Source organism: Pelodiscus sinensis, chromosome 4 (assembly GCF_049634645.1).
Source record: "Pelodiscus sinensis isolate JC-2024 chromosome 4, ASM4963464v1, whole genome shotgun sequence".
Lineage (NCBI taxonomy): Eukaryota > Metazoa > Chordata > Testudines > Trionychidae > Pelodiscus > Pelodiscus sinensis.
Genome location: NC_134714.1, coordinates 2,986,857 through 3,002,162, shown reverse-complemented (window position 1 = coordinate 3,002,162; position 15,306 = coordinate 2,986,857). Strand labels below are relative to the sequence as shown.

The 15,306-nt window shown below is 44.8% G+C and overlaps 1 protein-coding gene across 4 annotated transcripts in view; it reads right to left on the bottom strand.

The window, feature by feature from the left end:
- FANCM (FA complementation group M) overlaps positions 1–15,306 on the bottom strand; it is a 106,904-nt gene that overhangs the window by 32,133 nt on the left and 59,465 nt on the right. For all 4 annotated transcript variants that reach the window (XM_075926120.1, XM_075926121.1, XM_075926122.1 and 1 more), the window contains 5 exons: positions 11,349–11,477; positions 10,724–10,816; positions 6,609–6,793; positions 5,486–5,692; positions 1,555–1,789 (listed from right to left, as the gene is read on the bottom strand). In XM_075926120.1, coding sequence (XP_075782235.1) covers positions 1,555–1,789; positions 5,486–5,692; positions 6,609–6,793; positions 10,724–10,816; positions 11,349–11,477 — 849 coding nt within the window. The remainder of the gene's footprint in view (positions 1–1,554; positions 1,790–5,485; positions 5,693–6,608; positions 6,794–10,723; positions 10,817–11,348; positions 11,478–15,306) is intronic.

Below are 15,306 nucleotides of genomic sequence, written 5' to 3'. Positions count from 1 at the left end.
AAGTGACCTGTTCAGTAATAGTTTAAAAGTGGGGTTGAAAAGGTCTGCCCATTTCAGTGACCATGCCTGTGAGACAACTCAGAGATGGAGACAGTGTAAATACTCTGATTAAATTAAATTAAATTAAATGGCTGGATCAATCTTATGGAGTGTAGCTTAGGAGTCACAGAAGTCTTTGGGGAGCACTTTTAATTTATGTAGATCACTTTTAAAGTCTAAACCATTTCATGAGCTCTTAATCTTCTCAGTATCCAGGTCAAGAGGGAAAGCAGACATGTTTTTCTGTGAAAGTAGGATTCCTTGAAGGGAAAGATTCAATACAAAAGAAATAAGCTCAAAATCCTTGGCTGGAATTGTCTGGTTTAGCAGAAAACTCTCTGCCTCTTCCTATAGTATGATTAAGCCTTCCCCTTCCTTTTAAGCTCTGGTATTTGTAACTGCTGGAAGGAATCAGGTGAAAAAGAATCTCTCCTTCCCCAAGTCCTTATGCTTTCTCAAGCAGTCATCAGCTCCAACAATGCAGCACCACCATGGTTGACTGTCTGCTGCTGGAAGTCTGACAAATTCCCAGCGTAGACAAGGCCTCCGAGGTAAATTTGTGAGTCAGGTTTTCTGCAAAAGTGGAATATGCAGGTGGCTGCAGTTCTAGGAGAACAAAGTGACTAATTGTACATGTTCTACCCTGTGACGCCCGAGTCTGGCCCGGGCCAACAGGATGGAAACAAGATGGAGCTGGAGGGAGCAGAGTTTGAAAGAGTTTGTAAGTTTTACCAATCTCCCTTGCTTGGAGGCCTTCTGAGAAGTTGCTTAAGAAACCAAGGCATGGAGAAATTAGGCCTCTTTCCTCAGACACTTACTTCTGAAGCAGAACAGTAACAGTTTTAAGATCAATTCAGACCAAGTACCTCTCAAGCACCTAACCAGGATTCATGAACTCGATGGGCCTTCGTCCTCTAAGGGATAAAGGTATTAAAAGTTGCAATATGAGCAGCAGCCAATGGCATGACGACTGTACTACAGGCTGTGCACCTCTGACCTTCCTTCCTTTGATCCTTGAGAGTAAGCATTATTCTTAAGTAAAGTCCTGACCACCTGAACCTACGACCCTGGGTAGTTAGGTAGCACTCAGGCTACTGGGGGAAGTGAGGGCTGGAATGAGGCTGGGGTTGCCAGAACTTCAGAAGTCCGACTGCATGCACTTTGTTCAGTGGCAATGATCAAGCAGCGCACTGTTCCACAGGATGGCTGGGAGATTACAGCAAACACTGCATCTAAAAATAGTCTCTTAAACACATTACTCAAATAGTTAGGATCTCTGATTTTAAGCAGTAATGGATTCTGTTCCACTCACAGCAAGTACACTTATCTGATAGAAATAAGAAATGTGCAGAGCATTCTGATGACACAGGGCAATTTCAAATCAACGAGCAGTGTTGTACTAAAACTGAGCTAACAACCCATAACACTTATGAACAGTTTTGCACATGTTTCAGTACCACAATGCAGTCAAGACATCAGCTTACACAAGACACAAAGAAATCATCGTACGCTTACTTGAGCCCATGGAAAAAAGGGCGGATTTATGATGGAGGGAGCTGGATCTTCTCTCTTTGGAAAGCGATCTTGAATTATTTGGTTCACTTATTGCAGGAGTGATAAACATTTTGTGCAACTTTGGGGTTATTCCTTCAGGAATCATACGAGGGCTTTGCTGATAAAAGTGAAGCATTTTGTTTTCTGAGATTGCTTTGTAAATGCTCTTTTTGTTGGACTGGCTTTGATTGTAAGTCTGTAAAATAGAGGATAAGCCACTTGTTACTGGAGAGTTTTACCTTATAAACATGAGAACTGAAAGGGCACTTGAACATTCAGGTATTTTTAAATATTTTTGTTATGTACTAAATTTGAGTCCCCAAACGTGTATTGCAAAACCCAAAGAATGTCGCCCAAATTTGACGTGTCACATCAAACCCAGATTGTGGATCTTTTACTCACATGAATAGCCCCAGTGAAATCAATGGAGCTACTAGTGTGAGTAAGTGGTTCACAGCGGTGTGGGCAAGGTGTCATAATCCAACCTCCTCAGAGGATGAGGAGAGGAAGGAAAAGGATGACAATCGTCAGGCCACCTGGTTACATAGAAAAAGCATGTCCGCGTCGTAAAAGTTCCTGGGGGTGGAGGGAGAAACACTAACCAAAAAGATATCCACTATCTTTCTTCCCACCCCATTCTTGCCTTCCCACTCACAAGTTAAATGAGATGAGGCGATGGCTTGACACATTCATTTATGAAAATAAATCAGAGCATAACACAGAGCCCTGAAGAAAGCACAGACACGTCTGAGAATGTTACCTGAGTAAGAACCCCCCAAGAAAAGTGTAACTACAGAAAGAACAGGATTACACAACATTTATTTTTTGTACATCGTATCAAAAGTGGGCATGTCACTTGAAAGAGAGAGAGAGAGAGAGAAGTGACAGAATGTCCGAGTGAGTCCCTACCTGAAGGCGTCTACACAGCCCTTAATTCGAACTGCTTAATTCGAACTAGGCGTTAGTCCTCGTAGAATGAGGTTTACCTAGTTCGAATTAAGCGCTCCGCTAGTTTGAATTAAGTTCGAACTAGCGGTTTGTATGTGTAGCGCCTAGCAAAGTTAATTCGAACTAACAGCTGTTAGTTCAAATTAACTTTGTAGTGTAGACATACCCTAATAGTCTAATAGACATACCCTAATAGTCCCAAGGAGTAAGCAGGGATCGGTGCCGGGAGAGGCATCAGCGTCGGTGCCGTGCGGGGCGCCTGCTGCGGCACCGCAGGTGGCGCGTAGTACGGCGCAGGGCCCTGCACCGCCCAGGGAGCCGTCTGCGGCACCGGACCCGGTGCCAGTGCCGTCGGCGTCGCAAGCCCACACGCTCCCGGAGTCGCTGCTGGTGCTGTCGGGAGCGGGCCCGGGGTCGGTGCCGGTGTTCATCCTGGCTCCGGTGCCAGTGTTCTCCCCGGCACCGGGAGAAACTGCTGCTGCTGGGCCGAGGCCTGCCCTTCGCCCAAAGGGTCCCACGACCCGGCCATGTCCTGCTGGGGGGCACTTGAGGCCGGCGCCGGCGCGGTCCGCTCCTGCGGCACCGGGCCTTCCCCTTCATCCACAGCCATGTGAATGAGGTCCCGGGCCGCCTCAAAAGTTTCTGGGGTGGAGGGCCGACGGACCTCTCCTAGCCCCACGGGCTGCCCAGGGCTCTTGCCCTTGTCCGGGCTGCACCTCTTTCTAGAGGACTTAGAAGAAAGGTGCCCCTCCTTAGGGCACACCTTCTGGGCACTCCTCTCTGCCGAGCGTCCCCTCGAGCTTTTAGAGGCCCTCGGCACCGGTGACGGCGATCTGCGCCTCGGTGCCTTGCTGTCCGACGGTGCCGCCAACAGTGCGCTGCGGGAAGAGTGAGGCCGCTCCTCGCTCTGAAGCTGCAGTGCCGACTCCATTAGCAGGAGTTTCAGCCGGGAGTCCCTCTCCTTCTTAGTCCGGGGCTTAAAGCTCTTACAGATAGAGCAGCTTTCAGCTCGATGGGCCTCACCCAGACACTTTAGGCAATCAGAATGGGGATCTCCGCAGGGCATAGGCTTGGAGCAGGAGGCACAGGGTTTAAAGCCCTGGGGCCCTGGCATGCCCTCCCTCCCGGGAGGGTTCCACTGCTCCCTTATCTAAATAACTATTTACAATACTTAACTACTCAACTAGATAAGAAACTTCAACTGTGAACTATAATACAACGGATAAGAGATAAGCTGCTAAGAGATAGGCAATAGCCTGAAGCACGCTCCAGCTACCCTCACGGGCGGTAAGAAGGAACTGAGGGGTGGGAGGGCCAGCAGGGGTATATATGCACCAGTATACCAGCGCCACTCCAGCGGGCTCCCTGCTGGCCCGATGGATACTGCTAAGGGAAAAAAGCTCCGGAATCCGTGCACGCGGCGCGCGTACACCCAATCAGAATGGACATGAGCAAGCACTCGAAGAAGAATCTGTATGGTTGTGTCAGACAATCGTCCTGAATATTTTTTCTCTTTAGAACTTATAGGGCTGAGCTTTCACATACCTTTTCTTACTCTAGTTGCTCTCAAAATCTTTGGCTGCCAACCTGAGAAATGATTGCCTGCTCCCACCATTCCTAGCTCCTGTCCAAAAGTGGTGTTTGGAATCTAATGCTTACAAACGAATGACCAGAACCATCTACCTCCACGTGAACCCAATGCTTCAAAAGGAAGCTTCAGCAAAGGACCACATTAGTATCCCATGGTATAGGGAGCTTTTCCACATGAACAGCAATCAAGTAGACTTTATGGGTGGCAACTGAAAATATCCACTTAACATTTAAAGACCACATGGCCGTCCTTTTTTCTTTTCAAATACAGTATCCCTGAGGAACTGCTCAGAAGGGCAATCACATCTCTGTCTTGTCTGGGAATCAAATCTCTGCCATCCCACAATCTCTGCCAGATACAAACATCACATCTTGGACCAGAATAGTATCAAGTGAGACTGTTAAGCTGAGGTGGGATGCTCAGCTCTGTTAGAGATTTCCATTTATGCAGATCTCCTCAGATCTCACACACAGCACTGCTGTTGCAAGGGGCTTTCCACAAGACTTACTTGACTCCTACCCTCCTGACTCCTGGACTCTATTGCCAGCTCTGCAATTATTTTCTGAACTTAAGCAAGTCACAATCTTATTTGCTTCAGTCTATCAATTACAGGCAGTCCCCGGGTTACGCCGATCCGACTTAAGTCGGATCCGTAGTTACGAATGGGGCTTTTCTCACCCCGAGGACGGGGGCGGCGAGACTGCCCAGGCGTGCCGTGGTCCCGCCGCCCGCATCCTCCAGGGCGAGAAAAGCTGCTCCACATCCCCCTGGTCTTTTGTTCCCCCCCCCCCCCCCAGCAGACCAGGGAGACGCGGAGCAAAGACGCGGAGGACCCGGGCGGGGGGACCGTGGCGCGTCTCGGTCCCGCCGCCCACGTCTCCCTCATCTGCTAGAGGGGGGGCGCAGCTGGAGCAACTCTGCCTCGGGCTTCCTGTAGTCAGCCGCTGGTCAGTTTCAGCAGCGGCTGAATCTGGACGCCAGTTCCGACTTACATACAGATTCAACTTAAAAACAAACCTACAGTCCCTATCTTGTACGTAACCCGGGGACTCCCTGTACTGATGTACCTCATAAGTTTTGAAAGAATTAAGACTGGGTGGAGGGGGGGGGGGGGGGGGAGATGAAAGCTTGATGTACTAAACTTCCACATTTCCAGCATTTCTAAAATGCGCATATGCAAAAGGAGGATTCTCAAAGTATATTTGCAAATCCAGAATGTATATTTGAACTATTAATGCAAAGAGTTCACCACCATCATCAGGCTCCCCCGGATTTCAATCAACCCTCATGCAATTGTTTTGTGATAAGATTGAAATGCTCAAAATTACTACAATGAGAGAATTCTTAACTCACCCGTTCTTCCCGTCCTTCTGCAAGTATGACAACGATTCTGCCTTGTCGCTTGCGCCCAGTTCGACCCATTCGCTGCACAAGACGAATTGGACTTTTTTGAGCATCAAAACAGACTATAAGGTCAACTTCTCCAATATCTAAACCTTCTTCTCCTACACATGTAGATACCAGTGTATTATAGCCACCTTCACGAAAGCGTTTTACCACCTAAAAATGGATTAAAACATACATCAAACATACATACAGAAATGGTCAGAGGTAAACAGGATGAAGTTTAATAAAGAGAAACGCAAAGTGCTCCACTTAGGAAGGAACAATCAGTTCCATACATACAAGATGGGAAGCGACTGTCTAGGAAGGAGCATGGCGGAAAGGGATCTAGGGGTCATAGTGGACCACAAGTTGAATATGTGTCAACAGTGTGATGCTGTTGCAAAAAAAGCAAATATGATTCTAGGTTGTATCAACAGGTGTGTTGTAAGCAAAACACGTGAAGTCATTCTGCCGCTCTACTCTGCACTAGTTAGGCCTCAGCTGGAGTACTGTGTCCAGTTCTGGGCGCCACATTTCAAGAAAGATGTGGAGAAATTGGAAAGGGTACAGAGAAGAGCGACAAGAATGATTAAAGGTTTAGAGAACATGAGCTATGAAGCCTGGCTTCATGAACTGGGCTTGTTTAGTTTGGAAAAAAGAAGATTAAGGGGGGACATGATAGCGGTTTTCAAATATCTAAAAGGGTGTCACAAGGAGGAAGGAGAAAATTTGTTCCTCTTGGTTTCTGAGGACAGGACAAGGAGTAATGGGCTTAAAGTGCAGCAGGGGAGGTTTAGATTGGACATTAGGAAAAAATTCCTAACTGTCAGGGTGGTCAAATATTGGAATAAATTGCCAAGGGAGGTGGTGGAATCTCCCTCTCTGGAGATATTTAAGAACAGGTTAGATAGACATCTGTCAGGGATGGTGTAGACGGAGCTTGGTCTTGCCTTGAGGGCGGGGGGCTGGACTCGATGACCTCTCGAGGTCCCTTCCAGTCCTATTATTCTATGATTCTATGATTTCTATACAGTACATATTTGCATATTCCCTGTAGCCATCTCTCAAACAAGCCTGATTATGACTTTACCTCAAGCTGTTCTTTTTGTGAAAAGCCCTTCATGCTCTTTCCTGTGGAGTGTCCAACGAAGGTCATTACTCTGACAATGGGATGGTGCTGAGAAAGAATTTCAGCAATTTCTTGGACGCTGTCCCGAAATGAAGAAAAGATCATAACTCTGGTATCACTGGCTTTGCTATCAGATGTGCTTTGATCTGTTCAAGACAAAAATAAGTTTGAGCTAAAAAAGCATTTTATATTCACAACAAATGAAAAACGCAGGGCCAGGTCACCCCTTCGTTGAGCATGCGCCACTCCCTTCTCTTCATTCAGGAGATGATTGTGCCCCAGAGGATTCCATTTCAGTTTGTGATTTACACAGCGAGCCTCGCCTGTTTTTGCTAGGAACACAAAGCCACCCAAATGCACCTCATGTTAAGAAAAGTGACAATTACAAGCTTCCCAACCTATTAAAAAAAAAGAAAACTTTCCTCATTCAGTACAGAAAGGACACAGTCACTCCCTGGAGCATACCAGGCAGAATAAACACTAGCTCTGCTTTGGAACGGATTCAACAGAGGGCCCTGCACTGAGAATTCCTTGCTCCCATGTCACCATTTGCTGTTATAATTAATTGCTTTATAAAGCCCAAATGTGCATGCAGTAGATGCCGCAAAATAAAATTAAGATTTGGTCACGCAACAAAGAATCTGCAATCGAACACCAAAGCAACTATATAATGACCTCACAAAAGGGGGAACAAAACAGGAGGAACAAGTGAAGTATGCAATAAAAATACACACTACTCAGGAAAGATTAGAGCACAGAATGGTTCAGCCAAAACATGGAACTTAAGTGATATATCAGGATGAATATCTTTGATGAAAGCCTTTACCAGTTACTACTAGAAATTATTGCTAAGTGTGCAACTTGGGCTTCTGGGTGAGCTGTCAGCTCAACAAGTAACAGAGCAATACACTAAGCTGCATACTGGGACTTCCATGATGCCATGGTGGCATCCAAACTGCAAGTTACTGAGTGTTGTAGATTCACACCCTGGCTTGCCACATAACTAGGGAGTAGACAAGAGACAGGCATCTTGCTATTACTGAAAGCTCTGCTTTACCTACCATTGAAGATACATGGAACAAGAGACAGTCCAAACAGTCACAACCTAAAAGACTGTGTTGTCTGTATTCCTTGTTTATTTTACTCATTGGAATGCTGCTGGTGAACTGATATTTTGTAAAAACTTAAAAAACAATGAATAGTCTAGTAGCACCTTAAAGACTAACAAAACATGTAGATGGTATCATGAGCTTTCATGGGCAAAACCCACTTCTTCAAATGACCGGAGTATAATAAGTCCAGATCCAGAATAAATAAGGGAAGGGGAGAAGGAGGGGGGTAAAAGGAAAGGGGTGGAAGAAAAAGAGAGAGAGAGTAAGTAGATAGTTCAAATAGTTACAAGAGGCTGTTAAGTCATTAAAAGATGGAAGATAGTGTGGGAGCCATCCTATATCCTGGTTCAGACCACTAGCATAAGAATTAAACTTGTGAATGAAGTTAAGCTCCAATCCTTCCCTGTGTATTTGGCTTGTGGAATTGGTCTGAAACGAAACGGCGACTTGGAGATCTGTTAATGAGTGTCCAGGAATATCAAAGTGTTCTTCAACAGGTTTCTGTGCGTTGCCTTTTTGGATATCTGATTTGTGTCCATTAATTCTTTCCCACGGAGATTGTCCACTTTGGCCAATATACATTGCAGTGGGGCATTGCTGGCATAGATCACATTAGTGGATGTGCAGTTATATGAGCCTTTGATTTGGTGGCTGATTGCAGGGGTGGGTTCCTGGATGATGATGATGGAGGTGTGCTGCGTGGTTACTGGAAAGAATTTGTTTGAGGGTAAGGGAATGTCTGTAAGCGAGAATTGGCCTTTTCCCCAAAGCCTCAGAGTGGATCCAATGACATCACCCACCAAATCAAAGGCTCATTTAACTGCACATCCACGAATGTGATCTATGCCATCAAATGCCAGCAATGCCCCACTGCCATGTATATTGGCCAAACTTTGTTTTTAATAATTTGATATTCTGTTGAAACTGTGGGAGCCAAGGAATGAAAATCGTAAGAGTAGTGAGCTATGGAGACAAGACACACACTTTGAAAGTCAGGGGCGATCAATCAGACATTACTTTTTTTCGGTAGATCAGTTAAATATTTGAACTGAAGCAGTGATCACAGGCCCCAAAGGAAAATTGCAGCTGAATTTTATTTTGTATTTGCAGCACACTTATGATGCTTGGCATTCTAGTTGTCTCAAGAATTGGCTGAGAACCATGGTGTCCAACCAGTTCTGAACTAGCCACATTATTCTGAAAACGTAAATAATTTTGTGAATCAACTAGCCACACTCAAACAGCCAAATAGCTAGTGGCTAGCATGCTGGGTTTGGAGCATAAGGAGAGATGCAGCCTCTCAGAAGCGAAAGAGCCTAACCTCAAAGGGCTTCACAGATCAAAAATCAACTTGAATTACCCCTGCAAAATCTTGTAGCCAGTGACATCTTTGCCTTGCAGAAGCACCACTAAATCTGGGACTTCAATACCCGAGAGGATGCCTTTTCTCCTTATGCTAGAAGGCGGATTGTAAACAGCCCAGAAGGCATTGTAAAGCATGCAAAGTTGCTGGATGGGGATACCGCAGCTCCTCTCACACTCTAGTCTGTATTTGACCCTGGCCTATCACGTTCATATAATATATGATTCCATGTGACCAGAGAAATGAGATCAACTTGCCAAAATATACCTAAAAGCCGGTCTACCTTAAATTTGTTTCTTCTCCCAGGCTTTAAATTTAAGATTTCCCCCAATTGATTGGAACACTAAAACCGGTTTTATTTTCAAACATGCAACTTATGCTTCCAGGTGCCAGTACATATCAAAAAGTTCTGAAGTAGTATTGAGAGATAAGAGGCTGCTTGTTGTGTCAACTTCTCAATGCTACGAGCACGGATTGCTCCACAAAAAGAAGCCTGAGGAACTCTGAAAGTAAGACTGGAATTACTTGCATCAACTAAACTATTATATCAAGGAAATGTTTTGCATGATTTAAGGCACAAACATACGCACTAATTATATGAGGTGACTTCCATGGCTTTTCACAGAATCCCACATTAGGAGTAAAGATGTTAAGTAGTGTGTAATTCACTAATCGAATAGTCAATGCATTTTTGCATCGACTATTCAATTAGTTGATCGGGCAGCGCCACCCCTTTGAAATGCTGCACAGAGCCAGGGATCAGCTGAGGACTCCCTAGCTGACCCTAGGGTAGCGTTTCAAAGGAGCAGCACTGCACAGCTGATCCAGGGCTCTGTGCAGCTCTGCTGCTTTGAAGTACTCCCCTCTGATAGAGGCAGCAACGGGGGAAGGGAAACAACTAGTCGACTAGTCCTTAACATCTCTAGTTAGGAGCATCAAGTGTTGTATCTTTGAACTCCATAATGAAAACTGATACACCTCTTCCTCCCCATTAACTGAAATTTTCTGATGATTGAAGTTCTCTGATGACTCAGGGAAAAGATTTTTTTTTTTTTTTTAAACAAAATCATAGCTTCAGAGTCATAAGTCTGCAGAGGGAGTTGGATTCCACAGCCTGTCCTATGGCCATGAAAATCTGGAACAATTGAGACTCCAGTAACAAAACTAAAATGTTTGTTTTCATTGTTCTAACTGTTGGTTAGTGTTATGCAAGAATTTATAGTGAAATAAGTTTAACCCATAAAGGAATGTCACTTAACTCTATGATGGTAACTTGCTTTTTTCAGTGATTTTTTTCCCAAATGGATGAAATAAAAATACCCAGCAAAATATCCAAGAGTATCAATCCATTAAGGAAAATAACTCCAAACTGGGTCAAACCAAAGTTCCATCTAGCCCAATGTCCTGTCTTAAAACAGTGGCCAATGCCACATGCTCCAGAGAGAATGAATAAAACAGGGAATCATCACGTGATCCATCCCCTGTCATCCATTCCCAGTTTCTGGCAAACAGAGGCTAGAGACTGTTCAATTAAAGAAGAATATTATGGATTCATACTCATCTAGTGCTATTAAATTTATATTTTGAAGACTAACACTTACCTGAATATCCCTTCCAGGATTTGAAGTGTTCTACAACGACTTCTTCTAATTTCTTTAATTTTGGATGACTGTAGATGATTTTATTTTTAGGCCCTGTAAGCCAAATAAAGTTATTTTTTAAAATATACCCATGTATCTTTATTTGGAGTAAATATGTAAGAGGTGTGTGAGCCTTTTTTTCTTATTCTGCGTCTCTCTTCCAAGTATGACAAGCACCAATTACCAACAATTCCAATCTAATTACAATAATTATCTAGTACATCAACATCAGTAAACTCATTGCTGAAGCAAATGTTTTTTAAACCCAGTTTTTCAAGTCTTGAGCTTTACTTTTTTTGTGGTCAAATTTAAAAAGTATTTCACAAATCTGGTTAAGAGATGATAGCTAATAGTTAAATTCAATAAGAGATGATATTACCATCCAATTTAGTGCAGTCTTAACTGTAAAGAGCACTAGCAAAGAGAGGCCTCACAAATATCAGATTTAGTTTGCACCTGAATTCATCAGGAATTAAAGGCTTTTTGTTTATCAAAGCATCAGGATTAAATTTTGAGGGGAAAAAAAGCCTCTTCTAGAAAATATTCAGGATATGCAAAGATGCTGACTTCAAAGATAAACACAGACCTGTTCTATTGTAAAGAAGATTTCCATTTGCTGAAGTTACAGATGTATCTGAAAACATGTTTTCAAGTTCCTGATATAGTTTCATGAAGTCCTCATTCCGGCTAAGTTCATTCCTGGTGCGAGTCAAGCCTTTAAAGATAAAATGGTTAAATAGTCAATCTCTTAAATAAATCTTAAAGATCTGGTGTTTTGCTACATATACATTAGCTTTAATTTAGAATCAATTCCACAGTTCTTTAACTGACATACACATTTTCTGAAAAAACTAAGGTTATTATGAAAAGGTTTATGTAATTAGGAGTCAGTATTATTTCAGGGAGTGTTAGAGGATTACATGCACATAACAGAGGTCTATATCCTGTTAAGGCATATTACAAATTATTAGTCTCAAGCTTGTCCTTTTCGCCAACAAGACGGTCTAACAAAAAACACTACCTTGCCGCCCACCTTGTCTTTTTAATGTCATCCATTTTACTTAAGAAAACTGGCCAGCTGTTGATGATGCTTTTGCACTCATTCAAGATTAAGAGAGCTGAACTACTAGTGTAAACAGGACAGAATTAAATGTCTTTCTGAATGTTTCTGTAACAGTGCAGAATTTTTTTTGTCCTGGTTACCCTAACAACTGAACTGTGGTAAGTATGGGTTCAAGGAATGCCACTAGGACTGAGCATGTTGTCAGTAATCAACTTCTCAATGAAGTTTGCAGATGATACCAAACTGGGTGGGGTTGCAACTTCTTTGGAGGATAGGGACATAATTCAAAATGCCCTTAGCAAGTTAGAGAAATGGTCAGAGGTAAACAGGATGAGGTTTAATAAAGAGAAATGCAAAGTGCTACACTTAGGAAGGAACAATCAGTTCCATACATACAAGATGGGAAGCGACTGTCTAGGAAGGAGCATGGCGGAAAGGGATCTAGGGATCATAGTGGACCACAAGTTGAATATGAGTCAACAGTGTGATGCTGTTGCAAAAAAAGCAAATATGATTCTAGATTGTATCAACAGGTGTGTTGTAAGCAAAACTCGTGAAGTCATTCTGCTGCTCTACTCTACACTAGTTAGGCCTCAGCTGGAGTACTGTGTCCAGTTCTGGGCGCCACATTTCAAGAAAGATGTGGAGAAATTGGAAAGGGTACAGAGAAGAGCGACAAGAATGATTAAAGGTTTAGAGAACATGACCTATGAAGCCAGGCTTCATGAACTGAGCTTGTTTAGTTTGGAAAAAAGAAGATTAAGGGGGGACATGATAGCGGTTTTCAAATATCTAAAAGGGTGTCACAAGGAGGAAGGAGAAACTTTGTTCCTCTTGGTTTCTGAGGACAGGACAAGGAGTAATGGGCTTAAAGTGCAGCAGGGGAGGTTTAGATTGGACATTAGGAAAAAATTCCTAACTGTCAGGGTGGTCAAATATTGGAATAAATTGCCAAGGGAGGTGGTGGAATCTCCCTCTCTGGAGATATTTAAGAACAGGTTAGATAGACATCGGTCAGGGATGGTGTAGACGGAGCTTGGTCCTGCCTTGAGGGCAGGGGGCTGGACTCGATGACCTCTTGAGATCCCTTCCAGTCCTATTATTCTATGATTCTATGCATTGGCAGAGCTGCACTGATGCAGCTGCATCATTGGAGTGCTTCTAGTAAAGACACTTTAAGCCAAGAGGAAGCCAGCTCTCTAAGTCCCCCGCTGGCCACAGGCTCCCTGTGTTTCCGCTCTGAAATGTACAAGAGCCCCAGTGGGGAGTCTCTGTTGTTGGGAATACCCTACACTTGCACATTTCAAATGCAGAACACCACCACTACACTCCTGTCCCGTTCCATGGAGCTGGAGGAAACCAGCTTTGAAGCCGGCTCCCCACAGCACCTCCTCTTCCCCTTCAGCTGCCTCTTTCTGATAGAGGCAACGGTGGAGCGGAGGAGGGAAGTGACTCGTCAACTAGTGTGTCAACTATCTGATAAGCTCTTGCTTATTGGATAGTTGACTAGTCGATTAGTTGCTTATGTAACCCCCAAGGAGATTACTTGGATTCCTGGGGCCTTGTCTGCTGGCAGCTCAGGGAGAGGCTCTGAGTTTGCCTTGGCTCCCCCACCCTACCAGGGCCAGAGTCTGCCCGGCAACCCATGGGGAGTGAGATGCCCCTCCCAGGGGGAAGGAGAGACCATTGTTGGGGGGAGTCTGGAGCCAGCAGGGCAAGGGGAGGCTGGCTGTGTGGGAGCTAGTAAGTCCCAGGCCTGCATGCAGGGTTTCCCCTGAGAACTGGCCTCTAGGGACCTGAAGGCAGGATCCCTCAGCTGGGTTTATGTCTCCACTGTTGATTCCCAGTTGTGGAGTTTGCTGGGAGGCTTCCCCAGCCAGGCTGAGTGGGCTCCAGCTCCCTGGGTGAGACCAGTCACCGCATGGTCAGCTCTGCTCTAGCAGCGAGTTCAGGGCTGCTGCCTGCTGGGTGGGTCTGCATGCTGGGCTAGGAGGTTATAGTTTGAATTTTGGTGCAGTTGTGTGGTCTGCACCTTGAGCCCTGCACCCTTCGCGGGGAGGGGAAATCCTGGGACCGAAGCAGCCTGACTCCTGCCTGAAGAGGATCCCTGCGAGAAGAGAGCAGCCCCTTTGCAGTGACTGAGTCATCTCTCAACCTGAGGCTCATTCAGGGAGTGTGTGAGTGCACCAATTTTTAGTTAGGCAGGGGATTCGTTTGGGGATTTTATTACCTGCAGCATATTAAACTGTGGAGGGATTTACTGCCTTCTCCCATGTGTGAGTCCTTTGGGCTGCACTGGACCTAGTCAGCCTCACTGCTAAACCACTGCAGAGAAGGATTGTGTGGTCAACAGTCATCAAGGGCCCCAACAAAGTACGTGTACCAACGGGACCCTGATCTTACAGTTGCTGGGCACCGGTGACCCTAAAAATAGTGTTTTACCCTGTTCTGTTATATTGGTCTCCTTGTTTAATATAACTGTGTTTAATATAGTGTATGTGTTTGTGCTAATTTCTGGGAGTCTCCAACTATCTGGCAAATACATGGGGATTACTATCTGGGCTAGAATTTCCTCCCAAGCTGCCCTGGTGACCCTGCCAGGAAGGAGTGAGGGGGGTGGAGGCACCGCCAAGTACATCAATCAGAAAAAATAAAGTTGAGTGTATGACAGGATCCAGAAGAACCCAGACCTATCAAAACCTGTAAGGAGATTGGCTTTAAAGAAGGTAACCAGGTGGAGAGGGGGCGCTACACTTACATCCCTAGTTAGAAGGTCTATGTAGTGCAGTATGGACACGCCAGCATGGTTGAGCACGGTCAGCATACAACCAGCGTAGACCCTGGTTTACAACGCAGTGTGGATGCTCAAAAATAAGCATGGAAAGACCAGCGCAGGTCCCACAGACCAGGGCTTATGACACAATGCAGACATACCGTAAGTGGCTAATACATACTGTGTATCTTACTCTATGCACCTGTTTGTTCCTTGACCCCTTTAGACGTAAGTGGTTCTCAGCCTTTTCCATGTTACAAAAGAAAGTTTGTAGACCAACATCCCTTTTCATCTAGCCACAAAGAAAGGATGGGTGGCAGTGACCCCCAAGTGTTACTGCTTGAGAATGACACTACTGCACACTCAAACTTGTGTGGCTGGCATCTCCTAGCATGGAGCTGCACAATCATCTAGAGTCATTTTGCTTCGTAAGGAGAATTCCAAAGGCTCCTCAGTTCCTTGCCTAATTTTGGAATTCTTGACCTGAAACTCTAAAGTGGAGGAGAGTTGGTGTGGAGTGGGACTATGCAGATGTGACATACTTGGAAAATAGTTACTGGTAAGTAATCTCTTGTTAAGTGGCCTCTGCATGCTCCCCTTTGTGAGAGACTATGAGCAGCAGCTCTTACAAGGTGGGATGAGCAGTTCTAGGGGAACAAGGACCTAAAAATGAGCATCACCATTGGATGGCGGATCAAGAGTGTTAGA